This window comes from Mustela lutreola, chromosome 2 (genome assembly GCF_030435805.1).
Source record: "Mustela lutreola isolate mMusLut2 chromosome 2, mMusLut2.pri, whole genome shotgun sequence".
NCBI lineage: Eukaryota > Metazoa > Chordata > Mammalia > Carnivora > Mustelidae > Mustela > Mustela lutreola.
Genome location: NC_081291.1, coordinates 117,820,233 through 117,845,389, shown reverse-complemented (window position 1 = coordinate 117,845,389; position 25,157 = coordinate 117,820,233). Strand labels below are relative to the sequence as shown.

The following is a 25,157-nucleotide window of genomic DNA, read 5'->3' as shown; positions in this document are numbered from 1 at the left end:
TTTTCGTTTTCCCACCCATCTTCATGGTACATATTCTCCTGCTTATTTTCTTCCGACACATAGCTTTTTGTTTTATTTGAACAGGAGATAGGCAATTTGTCTTTTTTGACACAAGAATTAAGAAACTAGATCCCCTCTCAGGAAGAGAAAGCATAATATAATTACAATGATTTTATCTTCTCCACAAGCAGAATCTGAGCACACGATCTTAACATGCAAGGGATAATCACGTGGAGCCTTGAAGCCATAACTCTTCCAGAAAATTTACAGATACGGTTGTTGCATTTCTGTTGCATCTATAACAGAATCCTCCGAGAAGCACACTTGGGTGCTAATGACTCTCCTCTTGTTACAGGGCAAGCCTCTGAAAGGCGTTGCAAGGTAATCTGGAAAAATTTAGGAAAATCTTTAGAAAAATCTGCTGATAGGCCACTGGTCCCACCTGGGCTAGCTTGCATTTGATGGCTTGCCTCTGCAGGATAGCCCTTCACCTTGTCCATTCATCTGAATTACCACCTGTGGCTCTGGCACACACTTGTGTTCACTTCCTTTCTCTAAACCATTATAGGCAGTATTTCTCCATGTTTCCCACATTTTCTTTCAGCTCCCTATTAACCTGACATTCACATGTATTATCTCATCCGCCTCCTTGGCCCTCCTCCTCCTTCATTTCCACTCTGGAATGTGAAGTCACAGACTTCATTTCAAGCCCATCCTTTCCCTCCTCCAATTTCTTTCTTTCTTTCTTTCTTTCTTTCTTTCTTTCTTTCTTTCTTTCTTTCTTTCTTTCTTTCTTTTTAAGATTTTATTTATTCGTTTGTCAGAAAGAGTAAGAGAGAGAGAGAGCACAAGCAGGGGGAGTTGCAGGCAGAGGGAGAAGCAGGTTCCCTGCTGAGCAGGGAGCCGGATGAGGGCCTCGATCCCAGGACTCTGGGATCATGACCTAAGCTGAAGGCAGACACTTAACTGACTGGACCACTCGGGAGTCCATCTCTCCTCCAGGTTCTGCCCCTCCCTTCGATAACCTCTCCTATTTGGTCATTCATTAGCACTGGTTCTTATAAATGTCGGGGGCAGGGGTTGGGGGTGAATAGTATAATAGGGAGACGTTGGAATCTGGCAACCTTGGGTTCTAATCTGACCACATTATTTGTTGGGTAAAAACTTGTACAAGAGGACTCACCCCATAAGTTTAAATTTCATTTGTGAAGTGGAGCTAATGATGCAGATTAAATTATTTTTTAAATATGCATTAAAAAATCATTTACGAGCTTACAGAAACTAGAAAGCCAAATGTGATGCACAAGAGAGCATCCATTTATCATGCAGACTGAGACTTAGTGTGCAAAATCGACTTCTAGGTGGGAGGCTACAGACATAAAGAATTACTGACTTTCTAGTTCAGCCCCCTCATTTTTTAGGCAAGAAAAGTGAAGTGATAAGTGTGGGGTTGTCATACTTCAAGAAAGCCTGGGGTCAGAGCCTGGGCCTGTCAAAACGGCAGCTCAGATGAGTACTTGTCCGTGGGACTCTTTTTCCAGGTATGTTTCAGAGTCCCAAGAGTTTCCTTCTCTCCTGCTCCAGACACCATAGCCAGCTTGACCCCAGCTAGTGACCCACAGCAGTTTGGATGTTCCAGCTGCCTTTCTGCTCCTGGATCCTTACCCCTGGCCAGTGGCCTCTGTGGGTGACTGCCATCTATAAGAGCTGCAAATGGTTCTTGTTTCCCCCTTCCATCGTCTCACTCTGCCCTTGCCAGGTTATACTATCTTTTCAAACCTGATCCACCAGGGTCCCAGATAAGTGGGATCATGCATTGTGAACCCACTTGGAATGAGCTAAGGAGAAAGTTACTGGTGTCTGTGACTTGCAAAACTACGGCTCCCCCACTGTTTACCTTTGAATCCAAGCATTGTCTAGGCCTAGGAATTTCACTGGTGGGAAACTAGGGGCCTATAATCCAGTCCAAAAGACTTCCCAGCTATGGCATAATAAAAAGAGCAAGGAAAGAACAATGGAATCAGACTTGGGTTTTTGTTTGTTTGTTTGTTTGTTTGTTTGTTTTCAGACTTGGGTTTGAATCTGCATTCTACCCACTTCTACCTGGATAGACACTGAGCACGATATTTTTGGCTTCTTTACCTCCATTTTCTTCATCTGTGAAATGGGAGTAATACCACTGACCGCTCCAAGCATTTGGGAGGATAAGAATACCGTAACATGCCTACCACATCGCAGGGCACACAGCACAAACTCAATTAATGGCAGCTCTAGTTAGGCCTTTATTGGAAATTTAGGCAGTCAGAAATAAAAGGCTGGGCCCTGGCTCTAGGCCTCTGTATCTCACCTGATGTACATCTGCCAACCCCCATCTCTACCAAGCAACACCCAAGATGGAGGCCCACACCTTAGCCACACCATGGGAATAGCAAGCAACTTCTCTGATGTGGCCTCAGGACTCCCATGAGGTTCCCTACCACGTTTCCTACATCTGCCCAAAGTGCCCGTGTGTTTCTCCCCATCCATAGTGACCTGATGGAACCGGTATTTAACTACCATTTATTGACTGCTAATTGCTATATGCCACCCACTGGGGTGGGGGGCACAATGGGTAGGAGAACAAGATGTGCCTCCTGCTTCTCATGAGGTTACAGAGCAGGAGAGGAGAGGCCTTACTCCTGCCTCCATCATATGCATTTCCTGGCAGCCAGATCTACTTTTGAGTCTAGCCTATAGACTTGGGTCCAGTTTTTCAGCCAGCCTTGATAAAGGCAGATATACATCAACAGTCGTCAGCTGCCTTTCATCAGGGCTTGAATTTAACCCTCCTGTCCTAGACCTAAGGTCGGGTAGCCAGCCTATCTGTGGAACTCAAGTGTCCTTGGGAGTCCTTCACTCTTACCTGATCCAGGAGACCAGTACCCCCCAGGTGTATCCCTGTGGATATAGACACAGTAGTACTTTGGTCCTATGTGGCATGATGGCCCAGTCCTCTGGCCAAGTTTCCAAAACAGGGAAGAAATGCCTCACAGAGCGGGTGGGGCTGAGGCACTGCAGGTATTTCAAACCTTAGACAGAAAATATGTCTCTCCTATGCTTTCCTACTTCAGGCCCCTCAGTCATTCCTGCCATCCTCAGCTCTTTCTGTTCAGGGCTGTCATAATCTTCCATTCTTTTTCTTTCTTTTTTTTTAAAGATTTTTATTAATTTATTTGACACATCACAAGTAGGCAGAGAGGCAGGCAGAGAGAGAGAGGAGGAAGCAGGCTCCCCACTGAGCAGAGAGCCCAGTGTGGGACTCGATCCCAGGACCCTGAGATCATGACCTGAGCCGAAGGCAGAGGCTTAACCTACTGAGCCACCCAGGCGTCCCATAATCTTCCATTCTGAACAAAGTTTCTTTCGTACCCTAGGTCTGATCCTTCCTCCTTTCTGCAAGAAAAAAATTTCCAAGTGTCTTTCTGGAAATGTAACTAAGATATTTAACAGAACAATGCTCCAACTCACTCATTTGGTCCAATTGTGTTTTCTGTAGAGATGGCACCTAAGATATAATGTTGATACCATTGCCATTAAGATTGATGTTATCTGAGTTTACTAGTTTATGATAATGCATCACACAACTGATAACACAAAGACATTAAAAATGGTTCTGCTACCTTAATTTTATGACTTATATTATCGTGTAATAAATGCATAAGGTAAAAAATGTATAGAAAATTTGGTTTAGGGAAAATGAATTGGAAAGGCAGTGGGATTGAAAGGAGAAAATCTTGTTAGGAGCTGTTGGAAAAATATAGACAATAGATGATGAAGGCAGGAATTATGCTTTAAAATCTGGTATTTGTGGGACGCCTGGGTGGCTCAGTGGGTTAAGCCTCTGCCTTCGGCTCAGGTCATGATCTCAGGGTCCTGGGATCGAGCCCCGCATTGGGCTCTCTGCTCACTGGAGCCTGCTTCCTCCTCTCTCTGCCTGCCTCTCTGCCTACTTGTGATTGGTCTGTCAAATAAATAAATAAATAAATAATCTTTTTAAAAAAAAATTGGTATTTGCAATTATCCCTAATGAACACATAACCAAATCACTAAATATTGCTACCTTTCCAAATCTGCAGGTTCCCTGATCTTAAAAGAACTTAATTCTTACTTCCCCAGGCCTCACCCTCTCATTAAGGCAAGTTATTTTATTACTGATCTCAGCAAACTGTTGCCAAACAGGCGCTTCTCCCTTAGTCTTGGCCCAACTTCCCCACTGCCTGGCACCCGGAAGGCATACCAGCACAGGGGCAAAGCAGGACACTCTGATGTGATCTCCCTGGCCACAGCCTCTCACCAGGGAGGGGTCACCTGTCAAGAGCACTATTCAAAACCAGGAACCAAGGTGTGGTCTGAGCTCCTTTAAGCTCAACAGTTTGGGGGCTCCTGGTGAATCCCCAGAGAAGAGGCCAGAAGAGGAGGATGGAAGGGGGGTGGCCTTTGGAGGGGGGAGTCCTCCTCTGCCTCACTGTCAGCCTTCTGCTTCCAGGTAAGATGGGGCAAGAACAGGGAAGACCAGAATATGGTTCTTAACGACATCTAGGAACTTTCCTGCAGCGCTTGGAGGACATTCAGAATTCACATATTAAGTTTTTTCCCTAATATCTTTGTCTCGATGTGTGTGGGGGTGGGGGTGTGATGGATGGAAAGACAATCTGTTGATCAGGACATATAGCCTTCTCTATTCCTGTCCATACAGGAATCTGCCAAACTGTCCCACTTCACCACCTTGCCAATTCCACCTTTTCCTTCACTTCCAGTGTCCCTCCCAGCACACCCTCATCTCATTCTCCCTATCCTCTTCCGTTGGTATGGTATCTGTGAGAAGAGTAGCCACAGATTTTAAACGTGTCATGAAAGAGTAAGTGTAGAACACTGAGGGAGGGTAGGAATCAATCTGAGGTAGGAGTAGATGCTTTGCTTCCATGAGGGAATATTTGTTCCTAGTCTGGGTATATGCCTTGAATATTATGGAAAAAGATGGAGTTGTAGAGGAGCAAGCAGAGCAAAAGATCACCCAGTGCTGGAAATGGGGAAAGATTCTGCCCAGGTACTACCAAGATGACCTCTGATCATAGCCAAGAGACAACATAACATATGCACAGGTCTCACTCTATATGATTGGCATCTGGTATAACCTCAGTGATATCATCTAATTATCCCAATTCTGGAAATAAGCCCCAAGACATCTTAAGTCACTACATCTGAGAAGGGAAAAATAAATGCATGGCACTGAGGTACACACCAATTCAGAGTGCCTACTACCTGTTACCCATATCCACCTAGAAAGTACAATTGTTTACTTCCCTTATTTTCTTGATAAGCCAGTTTTTGTCTTCAGTAAATGGAAGTCCCTGAGAATGAGGAAGAGAAATACACCATAGCAGATTTCTAAGTGACCTGGATGACAAGTTTTAAGGCAGTGCTGAGAGGTGCTCCTACATAGACCCAAGAAGCCTGTGATGGGTGCACTTGAGGACTTGTTGAAGCGGGTGCCATTGTACCAAGACCAAGTTTGCATATAGATTTGGACAGGTTTTGCATGATGGCGAAACAATAGGAATGAGAATAGAGCACTGGCCAACGTCACCACATCTACTTCCACCATTTGCCTACCAGGTCAGCCTGTCCTCTCTGGCCCGGCAGGAAGGGCTTTGGCCTTGGTGAATCTTGGCCCAGGAAGGAGAGCTCATCACCCTCCCAGTATGTCACCTGTTTTCTCTCTGCAGAGAGGCTTCAGCCCTGGCCATAGAGGCCCTCTCTTATAGGGTCTCTGCTCACTACAGGAGGAGGCGAAGCTTTCACCATCAATTGCTCTGGCTTTGACCAGTATGGGGTGGATCCTGCTGCCTTCCAAGCAGTGTTTGACAGAAAGGCCTTCCGTCCAGTCGTCAACAACAGCATTCCCACTCAAGTCAACATCTCCTTCACCCTGTCTGCCATCCTGGAAGTGGTGAGACGTGGTCCCCACCTTCCATTTTTCTAATAGGGAATGAGGATCCTCTCTGTCTTGTCAACACAACATTGTTCTGATTCAGTGGTGAACAACAGATCCTCTAAATGGATTCTGCACAAATTAGAGGATTTTCCTATGGGATGGGGAGACATAAAGAAGAATACTGTAGTGGTACTTTTTCAGGAAGGATTCCTTCTAGAGTCTATCCTTTCTGGAATGTTCCAGGAAGAAGTGTCTATGTCAGTTAAAACCTGAATTGTCCCTAGATACAAGGGAAGACAAGCAAGATAGACAGTTGAGCACCTAGAAATATGTCTGACCCAATAAGTTAGTAAACATTGGTAGGAATATGAAATAGGCATGGGCAAAGTATTTTTGTACTAATAATCCTGGATGGGAATTTCTTTACCAGAATGCACAGCTCCAGCTTCTGACATCATTCCTGTGGATGAATTTGGTAAGGCAGATGCAATTATCCCCATCTCACTTCCATTTGTAGTATAAATTTGAGGAGCAATGTAGGGGTTTCCTAGTCCCAACCTCTACTAAATCTATAATCTTTAGGGGACCAAATCACTCCATCTAGAACTGGACTGGCCTTGGGCACATGCACTTTCCTGGGGGAGCTTACAAAGGTAGAAATGATGATCTAAGACAATGGCCAAATGGTTTGAAGGCCAATATATTGGTGTGCTCCTGGGACCAAAGGGTTTTAGGATATACTTCTGCTCTGCCTGGAAAGAAAACAAGGCCATTACAGGGTACTTTACCAATAACACATGGCTAGGTAAAGAAGGGAGAGACAGGCTGTGATCGTTAGGGACATGAGTGTGGGAAGAAGAATAAGGGGAGGGGCAGGAGGAGCTGACTGAATAAGCTCTACATTGTTCATCTCTGTTTCCCACTGCCCTGGCTACAGATGTGGGACAATCTTTTAATCAGTTGGAACCCCGAAGAGTGCGTCAGCCTCAAAAGACTCACTGTCTCAGCTGAAAACCTGTGGATCCCAGACATCTTCATCTTGGAATCGTGCGTATGGGGGCTGGGGAAAGCGAGCATGAAGCCCGTCTGCAAAGAACAGCCTCGGGTCAGTGCAAGGCACAGGAACATCAGAAGACTCAGACAGGGGCACAGCCTCAATTAACTAACCGCCACAGAACACCATGAGGCGTACAAGGGACAAGATAGAGTGACAGGAGAGAAAGAGTCCAAAAGGGGAGCACAGTAAAGGAAGACATGGGAAGGGAGGGAAACAAAAGCCAATGAAGGCCCCACAACACCCACTCCCTCCCTCTCCTGAGCAGCATGGATGTGGATCGAGCACCACCAGGTCTCACCGCCTTTGTCAACAGTGAAGGTCGAATGAAGTACGACAGGCCAGTGCGGGTGACCAGCATCTGTAACCTGGACATCTTCTACTTTCCTTTCGACCAACAGAACTGCACGCTCACCTTCAGTTCCTTCCTCTACACAGGTGGGCAAGACATGTTTTGCTAGTTATTCAAGATGCGGGGAAGATATTTATTGATATAGGTATATGGTCAGGGAAGGTTTTAGATCAGTGTTTCTCAACCATGGCTGCCCACTCAAGCTTTTTTAAAAATACAAACAATTATGACTCACCCCAGAGATTCCAATGTAGTTCTTCCAGGAGGGGCCCAGGTGCTGATATTTTTACAAGTTCTCAGGTGGTGCTAATGTGCAGGCAGGGTTAAGAATTACTGCTTTAACTCCTCAAAAAAGTTTATTTAAAAAAAAAAAAAGAACTAGAGAGGGATGCCTGGCTCAGTTGGTTGAGAGTCTGACTTTGGCTCAGGTCATGATCTCAGGGTGCTGGAATCTAGACCCACATCAGGCTCTGCGCTCAGCAAGGAGTCTCTTTTCTCCCTCTCCCTCTGCTCTTCCCCCTCACCCTCCCTCATGTCCTCTCTCTCTCTCTAAGAAATAAATAAAATTTCTTAAAAAGAAAGAGAGAGAGAACTACAGGGGCACCTAGCTGGCTCAGTCAGAAGTGCATGCAACTCTTGATCTCCAGGTTGTGAGTTCGAGCCCCATGGTGGGTGTAGTGATTACTAAAATAAATAAATAAGTAAATAAACTAAAAAAAGGGGGGGCGGCGCCTGGGTGGCTCAGTGGGTTAAAGCCTCTGCCTTCGGCTCAGGTCATGATATCAGGGTCCTGGGATCGAGCCCCGCATCGGGCTCTCTGCTCAGCAGAGAGCCTGCTTCCCCCACTCTCTCTGCCTGCCTTTCTGCCTGCCTCTCTGCCTACTTGTGATCTCTGTCTGTCAAATAAATAAAATCTTTAAAAAATTAATTAAAAAAAATCAAGACTCTATCAAAAAAAAAAAAAAAGAAAGAATTACTGCTTGAGATCTTGGATGGCCCTTGTGCCAAATGTGGCCCATCTGACCCTGAACTGCTGTAAAGCTCCTGCTCTACGTTTTTTAGCTGAAGACTTTTAATTTTGATAGCTAACATGCTTAAACCAGTAAACACTGAATGCCACCAGGTTTCATGTGGTAGATTTAGATATATTAATCATTCTCTCTTTTTTAAAGATTTTTATTTATTTACTTGACAGAGAGAGAGATCACAAGTAGGCAGAGAAGCAGGCAGAGGGGGTGGGGGAAGCAGGCCCCCTGGTGAGCAGAGAGCTCGATTCAGGGCTCTATCCCAGGACCTTCGGATCATGACCTAGGCTGAAAGCAGAGGCTTAACCCACTGAGCCACCCAGGTGCCCCTATATTAACCATTCTAATGGGCATGCATGTAATTATAAAAAGGTTGAGCTCTTCAAGTTCAATTCCACTAAAACAACATCATACAACTAGGGGATAGAGAAGGAAAATGGGAATGATTGCAAAAGTTCTTGAATCACATTTGAGTCATATCCAATATTCCCATAACATAACAACAACTCAGTCTTGCTTCCAACTAAAAAAAAAAAAAAATCAAGCCGCAGCCTGCATACACATGAATTACTGTCCTATAACCCACTTTTGAGAAAACCTGGATGACTTATCTTAAAGAAACAGAGAGGAAATTTTGCTCAAGAATCTCAGTGGGGGAGGAATTTAATTTGGGGGCAGGAAACTGGGGAACACTTCTGGACTGAGTTGCCCCCGGCTTCCCTTACAGTGGACAGCATGCTACTGGGCATGGACAAGGAGGTTTGGGAGATAACAGATACATCTCGTAACCTCATCCAGACCCAGGGAGAGTGGGAGCTCCTGGGCATCAACAAGGCCACCCCAAAGATGTTGGTCGGCAGCAACCTATATGACCAAATCACGTTCTATGTAAGTTCAAGGGTCCCCTGTTTGACCTCTGGTCCCAGTTCCTCCATGATTTTCTTCTTGATCTAAGGCACTTTGGGATGTAAAAAGAATTTCCAGGGGGTTAAGCACCTGCTCTCCACTCCACCCTCTATCCTAACTGCCCTGAGGAAAGATCACCACAGTCTCCCCTTTCCTCACCTCTTTCTCCCGTCCTCCACCCTGCAGAGAGGAGGTGCAGCTGGGCACTTACAAGCTCTACTGTTAAGAATGGAGCAGCCACCTCTGTGATGGTCCAAAGGGCCCTCTTTGCCCCTGAAAGTCTATAGTTGTTTTGTTGCCAGCAGGTTGGACACATTTATCGCTGAAAATTAGACAACAAAGCAGGGCACTTCTATAGGGCACAATTAAATGCATGTGTTACCTAAAGCCATCATCCCAAGCCAGCCTAACAGCACATCAGCAAGGATTACAGTCAAATATACAAGAGCCCTCTGAGCACCTGGGTGGCTCAGTGGGTTAAGCCTCTGCCTTCAGCTCAGGTCATGATCCCAGGGTCCTGGGATCAAGCTCCACATTGGGCTCCCTGCTCAATGGAGATCCTACTTCTCCCCTCTCCCTCTGCTGCTCCCCCACTTGTCTGTGCTCTCTCTCTCTGTCAAATAAACAAAATCTTTAAAAAAAAAAAAAATATATATATATATACACCCTCTGACATCTCCACAATCTCTCCTCCCCCGCAGGTGGCCATCAGGCGCAGGCCCAGCCTCTATGTCATAAACCTCCTGGTGCCCAGTGGCTTTCTGGTTGTTATCGACGCCCTCAGCTTCTATATTCCGGCAGAAAGCGAGAATCGTGCCCCATTCAAGATGACACTTCTGCTGGGCTACAACGTCTTCCTGCTCATGATGAATGACTTACTCCCAGCCAGTGGCACCCCCCTCATCAGTATGGTCCTTTCCACTTTCCAGGAAAGCAAACGCAGCAGGGCATAGGGAGGGGAACCAGCTCCCTCTCCACTTAAGGAGGGAAGGGGTTGCCAGGACAGACTGGATTTGGAGAAAGTCTTAAGAAAAGTGTAGAGATGAATCTGTCCTCATTTACTTATAATCTGTTTTTCCCTCCAGGTGTGTACTTTGCCCTGTGTCTGTCCCTAATGGTGGTCAGCCTGCTAGAGACCATCTTCATCACCTACCTGCTGCACCTGGCCACCACCCAGCCCCCACCCATGCCTCAGTGGCTCCACTCTCTGCTTCTCTACTGGGCCAGCCCAAGGAAATGCTACCCCTTTGTGCCCCAGAAGGGAAATAAGGGCCTGGGCCCCACCCCCAACCACCTGCCTGGTAAGGGGAGTCAGCACTGCCCCCACCTCCTCTTCCCACACCTCCACTCCCTGCTTTGCCTTCTTCCCTGGCCCCCTCCCTCCCCAGGTGCACTTCATGGCCCATGGCCGAGTCTCTGTTTCTCTGTAGGCATGAAGGAGCCCGTGGAGTTGGTGGGGAAGGTGGCAGGTCCCAGAGAAGCAGAGTTAACTGGGAGCCCCGAGTCAAGGATCCAGGAGGAACAAGAGGCTCAGAGACAGCCCTTGGTCAACCTGTGGGTGCAGTTCAGCCACATGATGGACACCCTGCTCTTCCGCCTCTACCTGCTCTTCATGGCCACCTCCGTGGTCACGGTCATCGTCCTCTGGAACACCTAAGCAGATATCCACATCCACTTCTCCCTGCAGACCACAGCTGCAGTTTCTCTTGGTGTTAGAGCCAGCCAGACCTGGGCCCCTTTTCTGATCTTAGCCACTTATCCCCATTTATATTCCCCATTTATACTCCCCAAACTCCAACCCTAAGGAGCAGGTTCAGAACTGCCCCAAACAAATTCCTGATTTCTCATATGCCATGGTTCTCATTCCTAAACACTTTCAGTATTCCTTAGCCACACCTAACTTCTGACTTAAAAATGGAGGTCGGGGTCAGCAGAGTCTCTCCTTGATTGATTGTCCCAAGAATCAGGAGGTTTCTTCAGGAGGTACTGGCTCCTCAGTACATTTAGGGTAGGTCTACAAACACTGGAGCGAGAGTCTTCTTGCAGACACTCTGATAGCTCACTCTAAACAACTGTAATCTAATGTGATTTGAAGTCTTTCAGACACATTTACAGATTTTAAAAAATGAAAAGGTCAAGTCTCATTTGTAAGAAATCACTGTAAAATATTTATAATTGCAAAATGCTTCTTTCATCAACCACTTTCATTTCACTTGCCTTTACCTCTCTCATTCCTGAAACTGTTCTTTGAAATAAATGATATATTGTATCTCTCCCCACCTCCAGAGTTCACAAAATCAAACAGGGAGGGCCTTCTGAATATATGCTTGGGGGCACCTGTGTGGCTCAGTTGGTTAAGCGTCTGACTCTTGACTTCCACTCAGATCATGATCTCAGGGTCATGAGATTAAGCCCTGCTTGGGGCTTCACACTCAGCAGAGTCTGCTTGAGATTCTCTTTCTCCCTCTGTCTCTGCCCCGCCCCCCACTTGCGCTCACTCACTTTCTTGCTCAAATAAATAAATAAAATCTGATATACATGCTTAGAGGAGGCCTAGGAAGGCTGGTTAAGGACCTCAATTAAAGGGCTCAAGTTAAACAAATCATCACATAGCCATACAATTAGATGATTTGTAGCCATTTAAAGTAAGACTATAGATCAAAGTTAATACCATGGAAACAACAGGTCCCTGACATATAAAGTGGAAAAAACAAGTTACAAAACAGTTTTTATATGTTAAGTTCTGTTTGAAAAGAAAGAAAGAAAGAAAGAAATTAAAGAAAAACAGGGCTTGAGAGAAGTGCAGAGAAAAAAGTGCAGATGGCTAGAGACCAGAACATAAGCAAACTTTGTCCTGGATAATGGGATGAGAAATGATTACCCTTTTCTTTTATATCTTCACCTGTGTTTTCTTAGTTGTTTTCAATGAACATGTATTATGTTTACTATCAAAAACCCCCTAGTTTTTAAAGTGTTCCTAATCAATAGTACTTTACACCTTCCTGGGTAGATATGATCTTGGGAAGGATTCTAACAGCTGGCCCTCAGGAACTGAAAAGGGAAGAAAAAGAAGACCAAAGACAAATTTCTGAATTATACTTCAATTAGGTGAATACATTTCAGAGATTTATTTATATTTCTGTCTCCACTAAGAGAGTATAGATCTTCGTGTAGATCAGGTACAATGTCTCATTCATTTTTATAACTCAGTATATGGTAATAATCCTGATATACCATGGGTCCTTAATACAGACTCACTGAGTGATTAAATGTATGCATTAATGCCAGCCAACCAAGAATCCGTATTTTACTCTCCCTAGTTAAAATCCCTTTAGCCCATCCTGGTATATTTTATTTTATTTTTCCATGTCTCATATGGAAAATTAGCAACCCATTTTTATAAATCAACTTTGCCTTTGAGTTCTTAAAGATGTTAATTATATACCAACAGGCATTTCTGCTTGCACATTCTCATGTGTTTCTTTCCATTACTCAGAACATATTTCTCATGCAGAAACCTGTCCTTGACTTTTGCCAATAGCATACAGTGAAGAGTGTTTACCACATCTTTCAGGAATTTCAAATTTCTTAACATCACTTTTGCATCATTTCTTTTCCCTTTCCCATCTCCACATTTATATTTCTCTAGATGTCATTTTCTAATTTTTTTTCCACCTGTTGACAGGTGGCTTTGGGTTTTCTGTGTCAAGACCATTATAACTGACAATATCCTTTGCAAAAGAACATCCTGTTCATATGTTAGGGTTGAGGTGAGCCTTGTGGTCTGAAATATGACCTAAAAACAAAGCAAAACATTTTAAGGCAGTACTAGCTTAGACATGTCATCAGGAACAATAGGAGTATTTCACAGCTTCGGAGCAGGTGCTTCTGGTTCCTGCCATCCTTCTCCCATTTAAAAGATATATATAAATAGTAGCCCTTGTGATAATAACTTTATTTTCTTTCCCTCCAGTTTCTATTATAAACCTCTGTTAAGAATGTGTTTTGGGGGGCGCCTGGGTGGCTCAGTGGGTTAAGCCTCTGCCTTCGGCTCAGGTCATGATCGCAGGGTCCTGGGATCGAGTCCCGCATCAGGCTCTCTGCTCGGCAGGGAGCCTGCTTCCTCCTCTCTCTCTCTGCCTGCCTCTCTCCCTACTTGTGATCTCTCTCTGTCAAATAAATAAATAAAATCTTAAAAAAAAAAAAAAAAAGAATGTGCTTTGGAACTTTATGGACTGTAAAAACCAGACCCCTGGGAAGCCGGGGTGGCTTAGTCAGTTAAGCATCTGCCTTCAGCTCAGGTCATGATCCTCCGATCCTGAGATTGAACCCTGCATCGGGCTCCCTGTTCAGCAAGGATTCTGCTTCTCTCTCCCTCTGTCCCTCTCCCCTATTTGTGTGCTTTCTCTCTCTCAAGTTAAATTAAAAAAAAAAAAATACAAAACCCAGCCCACTGGCCCTGGATATATTACTGTCCTCAAATGTTTGATCATGTTTCTAACCTCTTGAGTTGTTTCTACTAGCTTCCCACTCTCTTTTCATTAGCAGCATCCAGGGGTATCCTCACAACCTTTTCACATCTCAGTGTTTCCTTTTTTTTTTTTTTTTCTAACTCAAGTATAGGGGACACACAATATTACATTAGTTCTGCCTGTACAACATAGTGACTTGACAAATCTATACGCTATGCTATGCTCACCACTGTGACCATACAACACTATGAAGTACCATTGACTGTATTCCCTAGGCTGTGCCTTTCATCCCCATGACTTAGTCATCCCATACCTGGAAGCCTGAACCTCCCTCTCCCCTTCACCCATTTTGCCCAAACCTCCCCACCTTTGGCGACCAGCAGTTTGTTCCCTGTATTTATGTGAATATCTTTTTGTTGTTTATTGGCTGTTTGTGTTTTCTGTTCTATAAACTGCCAATTCATTTATTCAGTTCATTTTTCTGATAGGGTTTTTTGTCACTGTTACTCATTTATAGGCATGTTTTACATATTTTCTACTATTCTTTTGTCAGTTACATGTTGCAAAGGTATTTTCCCAGTTTATGATTTGACTTTTCACATTTAGTGTCCTTTTAAAAAAGATTTCACTTATTTATTTGAGAAAGAGAGAGTGAGAGAGAACACGATTAGAGTGAAGGACCAAGGGAGAAGCAGACTCCCCGCCGAGCAGGGAGTCCAATGCGGGCAGAACTCAATTCCGGGACTTGCGGATCATGACCTGAGCCGAAGGCAGACATTTAACCAACTGAACCACCCAGATGCCCCACATTTACTGTCCTTTAATGAAAATAAGCTAAATTTTTAAAAATTTTTATTTATTTATTTGACAGAGAAAGATCACAAGTAGTCTGAGAGGCAGGCAGAGAGAGAGGAAGGCAGAGAGAGAGAGGAAGGGAAGCAGGCTCCCTGCTGAGCAGAGAGCCCGTCTCGGGGCTTGATCCCAGGACCCCGGGATCATGACCTGAGCCGAAGGCAGAGGCTTAACCCACTGAGCCACCCAGGTGCCCCAGTTAAAATTTTTTTTAATGCTGAATTTATCAATCATTTCCTTTATGTTTGTGATGTTAGGGTCCTATTTTCAGAACTCCTTCCTTACCCAAAGTTCTAAACCCTAAAAAACGCAGAGAAACTGGATCATTCATACATTGTGGGTGGGAATGTTAAATGGTACTGCCACTCTGGAAGAGTGCTGCAGTTTCTTTAAAAACAGTACATGCAAATACCATATAATCTAGCACTTCTGAGTATAATTTCCAGAAAACTTGTGTTCACACAAAAACCTGTAGACAGACGTTTATAACAGCTTTATATGTAAGACAAAAACTATAAACAACTCTGTGAAAAAATGTATATTTGGTCTTTGCTCCCAGTTCCTGACATAAATCCCTTGGAATTTCCTAGGTAATGAGAGCATCTTTTGTTCTAATGAGGTGACTCTTGGTAGGCTCCTGGATAACTTCAGGATGGGAACTGATCACCAGAAAGACCAAGGCATGACGGGAAGCTTGGAACTCTCTGCCCCAATCCCCATCCTCTAGGGAGGGGAGAGGGGCTAGAGATTGAGTTCAAATTGATCATAATTGATAAATGATTACATTATTATGTGATGAGGCCTCCACAAAAAATCCTTAAACTATGTAGTCTGGAGACCTTCCAGGTTGGTGACACATCCACCTACATGCCAGAACTCTACAGAGACAGAAGAAGCTCCTGCCTTCAGAACCCTTCCAGATCTCACCCTGCGTACCTTTTCACCTGGCTGTTCATTTGTATACTTTAATATAAACTTTTCAGCCAGTAAACAGAAGTAAATGTTTCCATGAGTTCTGTGAGCTGTTATTGCAAAAATCTGAATCTGAGGAGGGTGTTGTGAGGATCCCCAATTTACTTTCAGTTGGTCAGAAGTATAGGAGGCCCTGACTTACAATTGGCCCCTGAAGTGGGGTTCAGTGTTGTGGAATTGAGCCCTTAACCTAAGGGGTATGCCAGAAGGGGTAGTTCAGAAATACTTAGTGTGAGGGGGAAAACCCACAATTTGGTATCAGAAGTGTTGTGGGAGGACCTGGGTGGCTCAGTCGGTTAAGCATCCGACCCCTGATTTCGGATCAGGTCATGATCTCAGGGTCCTGGGTTGGAGCCCTGTATCAGGCTCCATGCTCAATGGGGAGTCAACCTGAAAGTCCCTTCCCCCTCCCCCCTCAAATAAATAAATAAATCTTTTTTTTTTCCAAGTGTTGTGAGGAAAGTAGAGGAAATAAGTGTTCTCCCTTAAAACTCAGAAGTCCCTCAACAAAATTTTAAAAATTTTAAAAACCTCAGAAATCCTTCAACAGATAAGTGGTTGAACAAACTGGGGTACATTCCTACCTCGGAATACTAGTCAGCAATAAAAAGGAATGCATCCTGATACACACAGCCGTCTGGATGGGTCTCCCGAGAAATAACGAGAGAAAAAAAGCCAGTCTCAAAAAGTTTATACAGTGCTATTTGATCTATAATATAACATTCTTGAGACAACACAATTATAGAAACAGAGAACAAATGAATGGCTGCCAGACAGCAGGAGCTTAGGGAGGGAGGGAGGTGGTTGTAGCTATAAAAGGAGAACATAGCGATCCTGGTGTTAAAGTTCTCTATCTTGACTATCTATCAGTATCAGTATCCTGCTTGTGGTAATGGTAACACAGGCCAGCCCAAAAGTTTTCAATGAAGTGTGAATCACAACCATCTGGGGAGATTTTAAATACACATACACCCCTCCATAGGGGTCGGGGAGGCGGGGCGTGCAGTTATCTTCAAAAAGCTCACCAAGTGGGGCGCCTGGGTGGCTCAGTGGGTTAAGCCACTGCCTTCGGCTCAGGTCATGATCTCAGGGTCCTGGGATCGAGTCCCACATTGGGCTCTCTGCTCAGCAGGGAGCCTGCTCCCCCCCCCTCTGCCTACTTGTGATCTCTGCCAAATAAATAAATTTTTTAAAAATCTTAAAAAAAAAAAAAGCTCACCAAGTGGTTTTTTTTGCTCACACATTCCCACGTGGCCCCAGGGCTGTAGGCCTTTAGAGACATTACATAGGGAAAGAAAGCAAGAGAGTTAGGAGGATGGCAAAATGAAGAACTAGACTGGGCAGGGGTGCCTGGGTGACTCAGTCAGTTAAGCACCCGCCTTTGGCTTAGGTCATGATCCAGGGTCCCAGGATCATGCCCCAAGTCTGGCTCCCAGCTCAGTGGGGGGTCTGCTTCTTCTCTCTCCACCTCTCCCCCTGCCTTGTTCTCTCTCTTTCTCAAATGAATAAATACACTCTTTAAAAAAAGAAGAAAGCATTGGACTAGGGAAAACCAAAGAGAGGAAACCTTATGAAGATGTCCCAGTAGTGCAAACAAGGGACGAGGCAGGTTGGTACTGGCTGTGCTAGCTGTGAGGGCAGAGGTCCATTGGTTAGGTTTACGTCATGAAAGAAAAGCCTGCTCTCTCAATATTTTTAACTCACTACTGACAATAATCCCTAATGTCCACAAGTGAGTAAAAAGATACATTTTTAGGTCTGCAACAAAATAATTACAAGTTTTTGCCTTGTGAAATTAGCAGGTGTCTCCACCACATCCCTTTCTGAGGGATCCATGCACTTTCCCTGAGGCAGAGTTAGTTCTAGAAGCACCTGATGAGACCTTTATCAGTGGCTTTACATGACCCATCTCCCACATCCTCCATTTTCCCTGAAAGGTACTTGGAACTCAGATTTAAAATCACTCATCTAGACAAGGCTGCTAAACAGGTGATTTTCTCCCTGGTCTTGGCCTAACTTCCCCACTGCCTGGCACCCGGAAGGCATACCAGCACAGGGGCAAAGCAGGACACTCTGATGTGATCCCTCTGGCCACAGCCTCTCACCAGGGAGGGGTCACCTGTCAAGAGCACTATTCAAAACCAGGAACCAAGGTGTGGTCTGAGCTCCTTTAAGCTCAACAGTTTGGGGGCTCCTGGTGAATCCCCAGAGAAGAGGCCAGAAGAGGAGGATGGAAGGGGGGTGGCCTTTGGAGGGGGGAGTCCTCCTCTGCCTCATTGTCAGCCTTCTGCTTCCAGGTATGACGGGGCAAGAACAAGGAAAGATGGGAATGCTGTTCTGGGCAAAATCCAGAAACCCTCTCATTCTCCAGAACTAGAAAGCATCTAAAATAGGTGGGTTAAACATTTTCTTTCTCTGTAGGATCTATGGTATGGCTTCCTTGGAAACAGACAAAAAACCCATTTCACTGATCAGTACACACAGCCCCCTCTTCCACTTGCCTGCCTAGGTATCTACCAAATCCTTCCATTTGCCAGCTCTCCAATGCCACCCCTTTATGGTGTCCAACCTTTCCTTTCTACCAAGATATAGTCACTATGAACAGGGTGGTTTGGGTTCTGGTGGCAGGAATGTAGCTCTTTCCCCACCTCACTCAGTAAGATCTTGCAGAGAGGGGTGGAGAGGGGAAAGGACGACTCTTTCTTCCCCTGCAATGTGTTTCTCCTTGGTTTGGAGGTGTACCTTATGAATTAGCTGGCATGGGGAGTAATGGACGAGGCACAAGAAGAAATTGCTGGGCTGTAGTTACAGGAATCACCACAGATCACCTGTGGTTGGGAGGCGGGTGACAGGGCCCTGAAGAGCTTCTACATGTCATTGCCCAGCTCCACTAGGCACAGTGAGATCCTCTCAGCATGGTGACCATGAGGCTGGCCCCCACGGATCTTAGAGGAAGCCACTGAGCAGGAGATGGGCACAGAGCGCAGCACATGCTGGGTAGTCAATAAATTCACATTCAGGGCAATATGAAGTCCCCACATATCTCAGGTCACACTCAGGTTGACTTCTTCCCACATTTCTCCTTCCAGGAAATGGGAAAACATGAAAGCAGGAGGCGGACATTAAGAAACAAAATTTTAGGGACATTTTGTTCAATGACTATGAGAACAAGTCATAATAGAGCTAGAAAAAAAAAACAGTAGGGTCAGACAAAAGCCAAAACTTCAGGGTTGGGACTACAGAAGGAATAGGACTCTCCAGAGAGGCTGTTTGCATACAAATTTGGGTAGGTTTTATATGGGAGTAAAGCACAGGAAGAGAGGTCTGAGCCCTGGTTCAGCTTACCACATCAACTTCCCCCATTTGCCTATCAGACCAGCCCATGCTCCCCAGCCTTGGCAGGAAGGGCTTGGCCTTCAGAAGTCTTGGTCCAGGAAGGAGGGGCTCACGTGCCTCACCCCATGTCTACATTTCTTTCTCTGCAGAGAAGCTCTCAAGCCTCAGCCTTGGTACTCTTCTCCCTTAGGACACACAAAGCCCTATTCCCATCTCACAGGTCTCTCCTCTCTACAGGAAGGTCAAACACTTTCACCATCAATTGCTCAGGCTTTGACCAGCATGGGGTGGACCCTGCTGCCTTCCAGACAATATTTAACCAGAAGGACTTCCGTCCAGTCATCAACTACAGCATTCCCGCTCAGGTCAACATCTCCTTCATTTTGTCTGCCATCCTGGAAGTGGTGAGTTCTGCCTCTTGCACTCTTTGCATAGGCTGCTAGTAGGGAACAAGGACTCTTCCCCCTGGCAGCCCAAACTTGCACGGGTCCAGTGACAAGCGATCCGTCCCCAAATGCTGTATGAGTCAGACGTCCATCCTGTGGGGTGGAGAGATGGGAAAGGGAACGCTGCAGCAACGTTTCTGCAGGGAACATTTGTCCAGAGTTCTGTCCCTGTAGGCAGATAAAACACATTTCCAGTGGGCCCCCGTGCTGTTTTTCTCCCCCTACATTTTCCATGTAACTTGCATTTTTGGAGATTTGTGACTAAAAAGCTGAACAGTCACACAGGACCATGTAGGAAACAAAGGCAAGAGCTGGACTGGGACCTGATCTCTGGGCATCAATCATCCTGAATGAGGACTTCTTTTTGTCAGGATGAACAGCTTCAGCTGCTGACATCATTCCTGTGGTTAAAGTTGGTACGTAAGTCCAGCTTAGTTCTCTTCCCTCTTATTCCCCTTTTTTCTGGGCTTGTTTGCAAAAATCACATTTGTTGAAATTGGCAGTGCCTGAGGGAATAGATAAATCCAACCAAAATAGGGCCCATGCTGATGACAAATAGCTTTCTGTCACACAGCTGCCAAACAAATATGAAGATGCAGATGGAAACTGCAGGAAGAAGTGGGCAGTACTGTTGAAAACCCCTAAGTAAGCTCCAAGGCCCAAAGGTATTCAGCACCCAGTTTCAGATTTTCCTTGAGTGGGAAGTAGAAGGCCAGCCTGACTTTGTTAGCTAGAGAAGGGGGACATTATCACCAGGAAGAGAAGAGACATCAGAGCTTAAAAGGAAATGAGGTTTAAAAAAAAAAAAAAGTTACAGACATAATAATATGCAAAGTATGAGTTTATCTGTGTAAGTAAAAGTGAATGCTGGCATACGTATTAATTTATTTTCTAGAAGACACTCAAGAGATTGTTAATAAGGAGACCGAGATGGGGAATATGAGCTGAGTTAGAGTGAATTGAGGAGAGGGAAGCTTGCTTTTTATGTTATAACTTTCTAGAATGGTTAAAATTTTATCATATGCCTATAGTACATAGATTTTGGAAAAAATACGCAGATGTGTATATATATTTAAGGGAATGGAAGGGTTGATGTTGATATAAACTAGCTCCAGCTTCAGCCATCACCATCCCTCTGTGCTCTGGGCTCTAGATCTGGAAAAACCCATTCATCAGTTGGGATCCAGAAGAATGTGGTGCCATCAGTAAACTCACTGTGACAACTGAGAACCTATGGCTCCCAGACATCTTCATCGTAGAATCGTGGGTACCAGGGCCAGGGAAAGAAGCTGGAGTGGAGATCCTTCTGCAAGGAGCAGGCCAGGGTGGCATAGGGCAAACCAATTCAGTGGGGCCACCAAAAGCTTCTTTCAGACAGGAGCATAATCATGGTTCATCAATGGTCTCTCATTTCTAGAAGATATTTCTTCTAGAAATGAGAAAGTGATGAGCTGAAAAGATGGCAGAGTGACCATAGTAAGCAACATTGGGAAGCCCCCCCTTAAGAGAGAAGCTTAAGCTGTTGTGAAACCCAGAGCATCTGTCTCTCTCCCCTTCTACCCCGTAGCATGGATGTAGATCAGACCCCAGAAGGCCTCTCTGCATATGTGACCAATAACGGTCACATCACGTATAACAAACCAATGCGGGTGACCAGCATCTGTAGCCTGGACATCTTCTACTTCCCCTTTGACCAGTAGAACTGCACGCTCACCTTTAGCTCTTTCCTCTACACAGGTGGGTCATGGTGGGGGTAAAATGAGATCAACCAGTGAATTAATGAAACAGCACACACAGCAAGGTTATTTTTTAACTGCCTAAAAAGGGACAGTGCAGCATTTGCTGGTCAGGGGTGTGTGAGTGGTAGGGTAGAGGAGTTGAACTTAGGAGGAGACAAGACTTCTGAGAAAGCCAGGAATTGAAAGGAGGTGACTGAGAAGCGAGGAAGCCGTGTTACCAGGCAGCCAGAGAGAGGGAGCTAAAGCAGTTTTCTAGCTCACCTCTCTGAGTTCTGCACAGAGCAGGTGCTGAACAGTGTGTTGAATGAGTGTTTGTCTCCCTGCAGTGGAAAACATGCTGCTGGGCATGGAAAAGGAAGTGTGGGAGATAGTGGACACCTCACGTGACACTGTCCGTATGCAAGGGGAATGGGAGCTCCTGAGCATCAACAAGGCCACCCCAAAGATGTCTGTGGGCTCCAGTCTTCTTGACCAGATCATGTTCTATGTAAGCCCAGAGACTGTGAGATGTGTCCGTCCCCCTTATCTCCCTCATCAGATCTTTCCAAATCCCAGAGCCCCTCACATCTTGTCCCAAGACCAGAAAGCCACTGGGTGCCACAACCCTCACAGCTTTCCTCTCTCCCAAGTCCCCCAGAGCAGGCCCCTTTCTGAACCTGCCAGCTCTGGCATAGGTTTTCTTTAGTGGGTATGGCAGAGTCTTCTCAGGCATGTGAAAGCTGCTTCTCACCCAGCCCCAGAAAGAGCCCCTGTTGGGCTGAGGACACCAAGGGAGGAAGGGACTGGAATTATCCCTCAGCCTCCCCTCAGTGCTAGCCTCACCTAGTTCTCTGCTCTCTCCTCCCCTGCAGGTGGCCATCAGGCGCAGGCCCAGCCTCTACGTCTACCTCCTGGTGCCCAGTGGCTTCCTGATTGCCATCAATGCCCTCAGCTTCTATCTGCCGGCAGAAAGCGAGAATCGTGTCCCATTCAAGATAACACTTCTTCTGGGCTACAACGTCTTCCTGCTTAGGATGAATAAACTACTTCCCACTAGTGGCACCCCCCTCATCAGTATGCCCACCTCCTCACTGTTGGAAAGTAGTGGGGCATGGGGAGGCAGGGGTAGGAGGCAGGGCAGACAGGTGAACTGGCTAGATCTGCTGAGGCAGCTAAGGCAGAAGGGAGAAAGCAGTCATTTTAGGAAGGGCTCTCTATGTGAGACAGAGAAAAGAGGGGATTGCTGGTTCTTCTCGGCCACACTCAGGCATGCTCCTCACCCCCAACACAGGTGAGTACTTTGCCCTGTGTCTGTCCCTGATGGTGGTTAGCCTGCTGGAGACCATCTTCATCACCTACCTGCTGTACCTGGCCACCACCCAGCCCCCACCCATGCCTCGGTGGCTCCACTCTCTACTTCTCTACTGGGCCAGCCCAAGGAAATGTAGCCCCACTGCGCTCTGGAAGGAGAATGTGGGCCCAGGCTTCACGCCCACTCACCTACCTGGTAAGAAAAATCTACACTGCCCATACTCTCTACACTGGGCCCAGTTTCTGCAGTCCCCTACTTCCCCAATCCTGTCTCCTTCCCACTTCAGGGCTGAGTCTCTGTCTTCTCTGTAGGACCGAAGGAGCCAGGGCAGTTGGTAGGGAAGGAGCTGGGACCCAGACAGGCAGAGATGAATGGAGGCTCGGGGCTGACAAGCACCCAGCTAGCTGACCTATGGGTGCAGTTCAGCCACATGATGGACATCTTCCTCTTTCGCCTCTACCTGCTCTTCTTGGCTTCCTCCATCATCACAGTCATTGTCCTCTGGAACGCCTAGGACTTGAATTCTAATGGTGCAAGAGCAAGCCAGTGGTCAGGTTTCTTTAGCTTCAACTGCCTGTCCCAGACCCCGTTCCTCTGCTCCAGTTTGTGTACACAGTTCCAAATATGCCATGATCCCTGCTCCACGGCTTAAACAGAACCTCTGCAGACCCTCTCAGAAATATGACTATATTGAGGTGCCTGGGTGGCTCAGTCAGGCAAATATCTCTTGAGTTCTGCACAGAGCAGATCCCAGACCCTGGTCATGATCCCAGGGTCCTGGGCTTTAGGCTCATATCAGGCTCATTTCTTGGTGAGGAGTCTGCTTCTCCCTCTCCCTCTGTCTGCTACTCCCCCAGCTTGTACGCACTCTCTCTCTTTCTCACTTTGTCAAATAAATAAAATATTTTTTAAAAATAAAGTAAGAAGTTAGCAAAGTGTTCTTTTAAAACAAACAAACAAAAAGAAATAGGACTATATTTCTAAAACTTAATGAATTCAGGATTTACATGTTTATGCTAGAAATATAACTTTTACTAGAAAAAGAAGGCTTTATAATAAATGACTGGAAATATTTATAAAATAAAACAAAACAAAACAAAATCTAACTCACTTACTGGTGTAGAAGAAAGGGATTAAACCTCTTTTTAAATATAGGCTAACATATTTATTTCTTCTTTCAATAAATATTTATTGAGCACCTACCATGTGCAAGGCACTTTCTGAGTGCTGAGGGTAGCAGTGAGCCAAGCTGACAAAAATCTCTACCCTCACGGAAGGCGGGTGGAGACTGACAATAAAGAAGATAATAAGTGAAACATAGAGCATGTGCTAAGTGACGGGGCAGGAAGCAAATTACAGAAGGAAGACTGGGAAATGGAGGAGAAGGAGATTGCAGGTTTAGGTGGGCGGCCCGCGAAGGCTTCATGATAACTTGCAGTCTGGTTGGCGCCTATGCGTTACTCCAGAGAAGGACCAGGAGGAGCACAGGTGCTGCTATAAAAGGATGTCTCTTGACAAATGGACACTTGAGGATGAATCAAACACAGCTCTGTCCTCAAAGAGCTTGTGGCCCAGCTGGACAAGTAAAATATATATGTTAAATAACTGCAATTAAATGGGGAATCTGTTTTTAAAGTTTTGGTGAGTGCCATTGAAAAGAAACTGCTGTGAAGCTCATAGGAGAAAGGATTCTTCTAGTGGGAGCAGAGCTGTGGTTCTCCATCCTGTCTGTCCATTGGAATCATCTGAGTAAACTTTTTTTTTTAAGATTTATTTATTTATTTAAGAAAGAGAGAGAAAGAGAAGAGCATGCATGAGTGGGGGGCGGGGGGGTGCGGCAGAGGGAGAGAATCCTTAGGCAGACTCCCTGTTGCATGTGGAGCCCTACACGGGGCTCCACATGGGGCTTCCCACGGGGCTTGAACTCACAACCCATAAGATCATGACCAGAGCTGAAACCTAGAATCGGATGCTTAACCGACTGAGCCGCCCAGGTGCCCTGAAGAGAGTTTGAAATAATCCTAGCGGCCCAGGCCTTCTCCCAGACCAGTTAAATTAGAACCTTTGATGTGGACCCTGGCTTTGGCATATTTGAAATCTCCCCATGAGATTCTAATGCGCAGTCAGAATTGAAACCGCGGAGCCAGCAGAAGGGGCCATATTAACTTGGACTCTGAGGATGATTAATACACGAACAGAGGGAGGACTTGCTGGGACTGACGAATCACAATACACCTCTGGGGTCACATTACTACCTGAGGATACCGGGATCACTGCAGGTGGGGCCTCGGGGGCCCAGGGGTATGTGCAGCAGTACCTGAACGGCAGGATCCAGGCAGAATCATGACACACTCATTCTCATGGTACTCATATGGCTCAGGTGTCCAGAACAAACTCATAAAATCATCTACCAGAAATAGCCCCACAATGGGACGAAGAATAGTGTAAGCGCTTTGGAAAATAATTTGGCAGCTCCTCAAAGTGTTGAACATGGAGTTACCCTATAACCCAGCAATTCCATTCCTAGGTACATGCTCAAGAGAAATGAAAACATATGTCCACACAAAAACTTGTACACAAATGGTCATAGCAACATTATTCAAAGTAGCTAAAACAACCCAAATGTCTATTAACTGATGAACAGATAAATAACATTTTTTATATCCATACAATGAAATACAATTATTTGACTTCAAAAAGGAAAGAAGTCTTCATACATGCTACAACATGGATGAACC

The 25,157-nt window shown here is 45.6% G+C and overlaps 2 protein-coding genes and 2 long non-coding RNA genes across 15 annotated transcripts in view; 2 read left to right on the top strand and 2 right to left on the bottom strand.

Moving 5' to 3' along the window:
* The window catches only part of LOC131824806 (uncharacterized), a 79,961-nt gene that overhangs the window by 15,484 nt on the left and 39,320 nt on the right, over nucleotides 1-25,157 (bottom strand). The gene's annotated exons all lie outside the window — the stretch shown is intronic.
* LOC131824803 (5-hydroxytryptamine receptor 3C-like) lies at nucleotides 4,331-13,479 on the top strand. Its single transcript, XM_059163329.1, has 9 exons — nucleotides 4,331-4,525; nucleotides 5,823-5,989; nucleotides 6,405-6,449; nucleotides 6,912-7,021; nucleotides 7,297-7,466; nucleotides 9,133-9,293; nucleotides 10,013-10,217; nucleotides 10,397-10,612; nucleotides 10,742-13,479. The coding sequence occupies exons 1-9, from the start codon at nucleotides 4,459-4,461 to the stop codon at nucleotides 10,966-10,968; spliced, it is 1,368 nt and encodes a 455-aa protein (XP_059019312.1). The 5' UTR covers nucleotides 4,331-4,458; the 3' UTR covers nucleotides 10,969-13,479.
* Nucleotides 18,877-21,474, bottom strand: LOC131824808 (uncharacterized). Its single transcript, XR_009350994.1, has 2 exons — nucleotides 20,605-21,474; nucleotides 18,877-19,790 (listed from the first exon to the last, which is right to left on the bottom strand). It is a non-coding gene; the product is annotated as an uncharacterized LOC131824808 (long non-coding RNA).
* LOC131824804 (5-hydroxytryptamine receptor 3C-like) lies at nucleotides 19,069-23,323 on the top strand. Its single transcript, XM_059163330.1, is given in 8 exon segments — nucleotides 19,069-19,347; nucleotides 19,761-19,805; nucleotides 20,543-20,652; nucleotides 20,957-21,126; nucleotides 21,455-21,615; nucleotides 21,980-22,181; nucleotides 22,399-22,614; nucleotides 22,731-23,323. Coding segments are annotated over 8 exon segments (1,386 nt in total). The 3' UTR covers nucleotides 22,934-23,323.

Excerpts from the sequence above, each read along its gene's own strand:
- LOC131824803 (XM_059163329.1), top strand. The coding sequence starts at position 4,459 with ATGGAAGGGGGGTGGCCTTTGGAGGGGGGAGTCCTCCTCTGCCTCACT. Across the intron at positions 10,218-10,396 it reads CAGTGGCACCCCCCTCATCA|GTGTGTACTTTGCCCTGTGT; the intron begins GTATGGTCCTTT and ends TTTTCCCTCCAG. Across the intron at positions 10,613-10,741 it reads CACCCCCAACCACCTGCCTG|GCATGAAGGAGCCCGTGGAG; the intron begins GTAAGGGGAGTC and ends GTTTCTCTGTAG.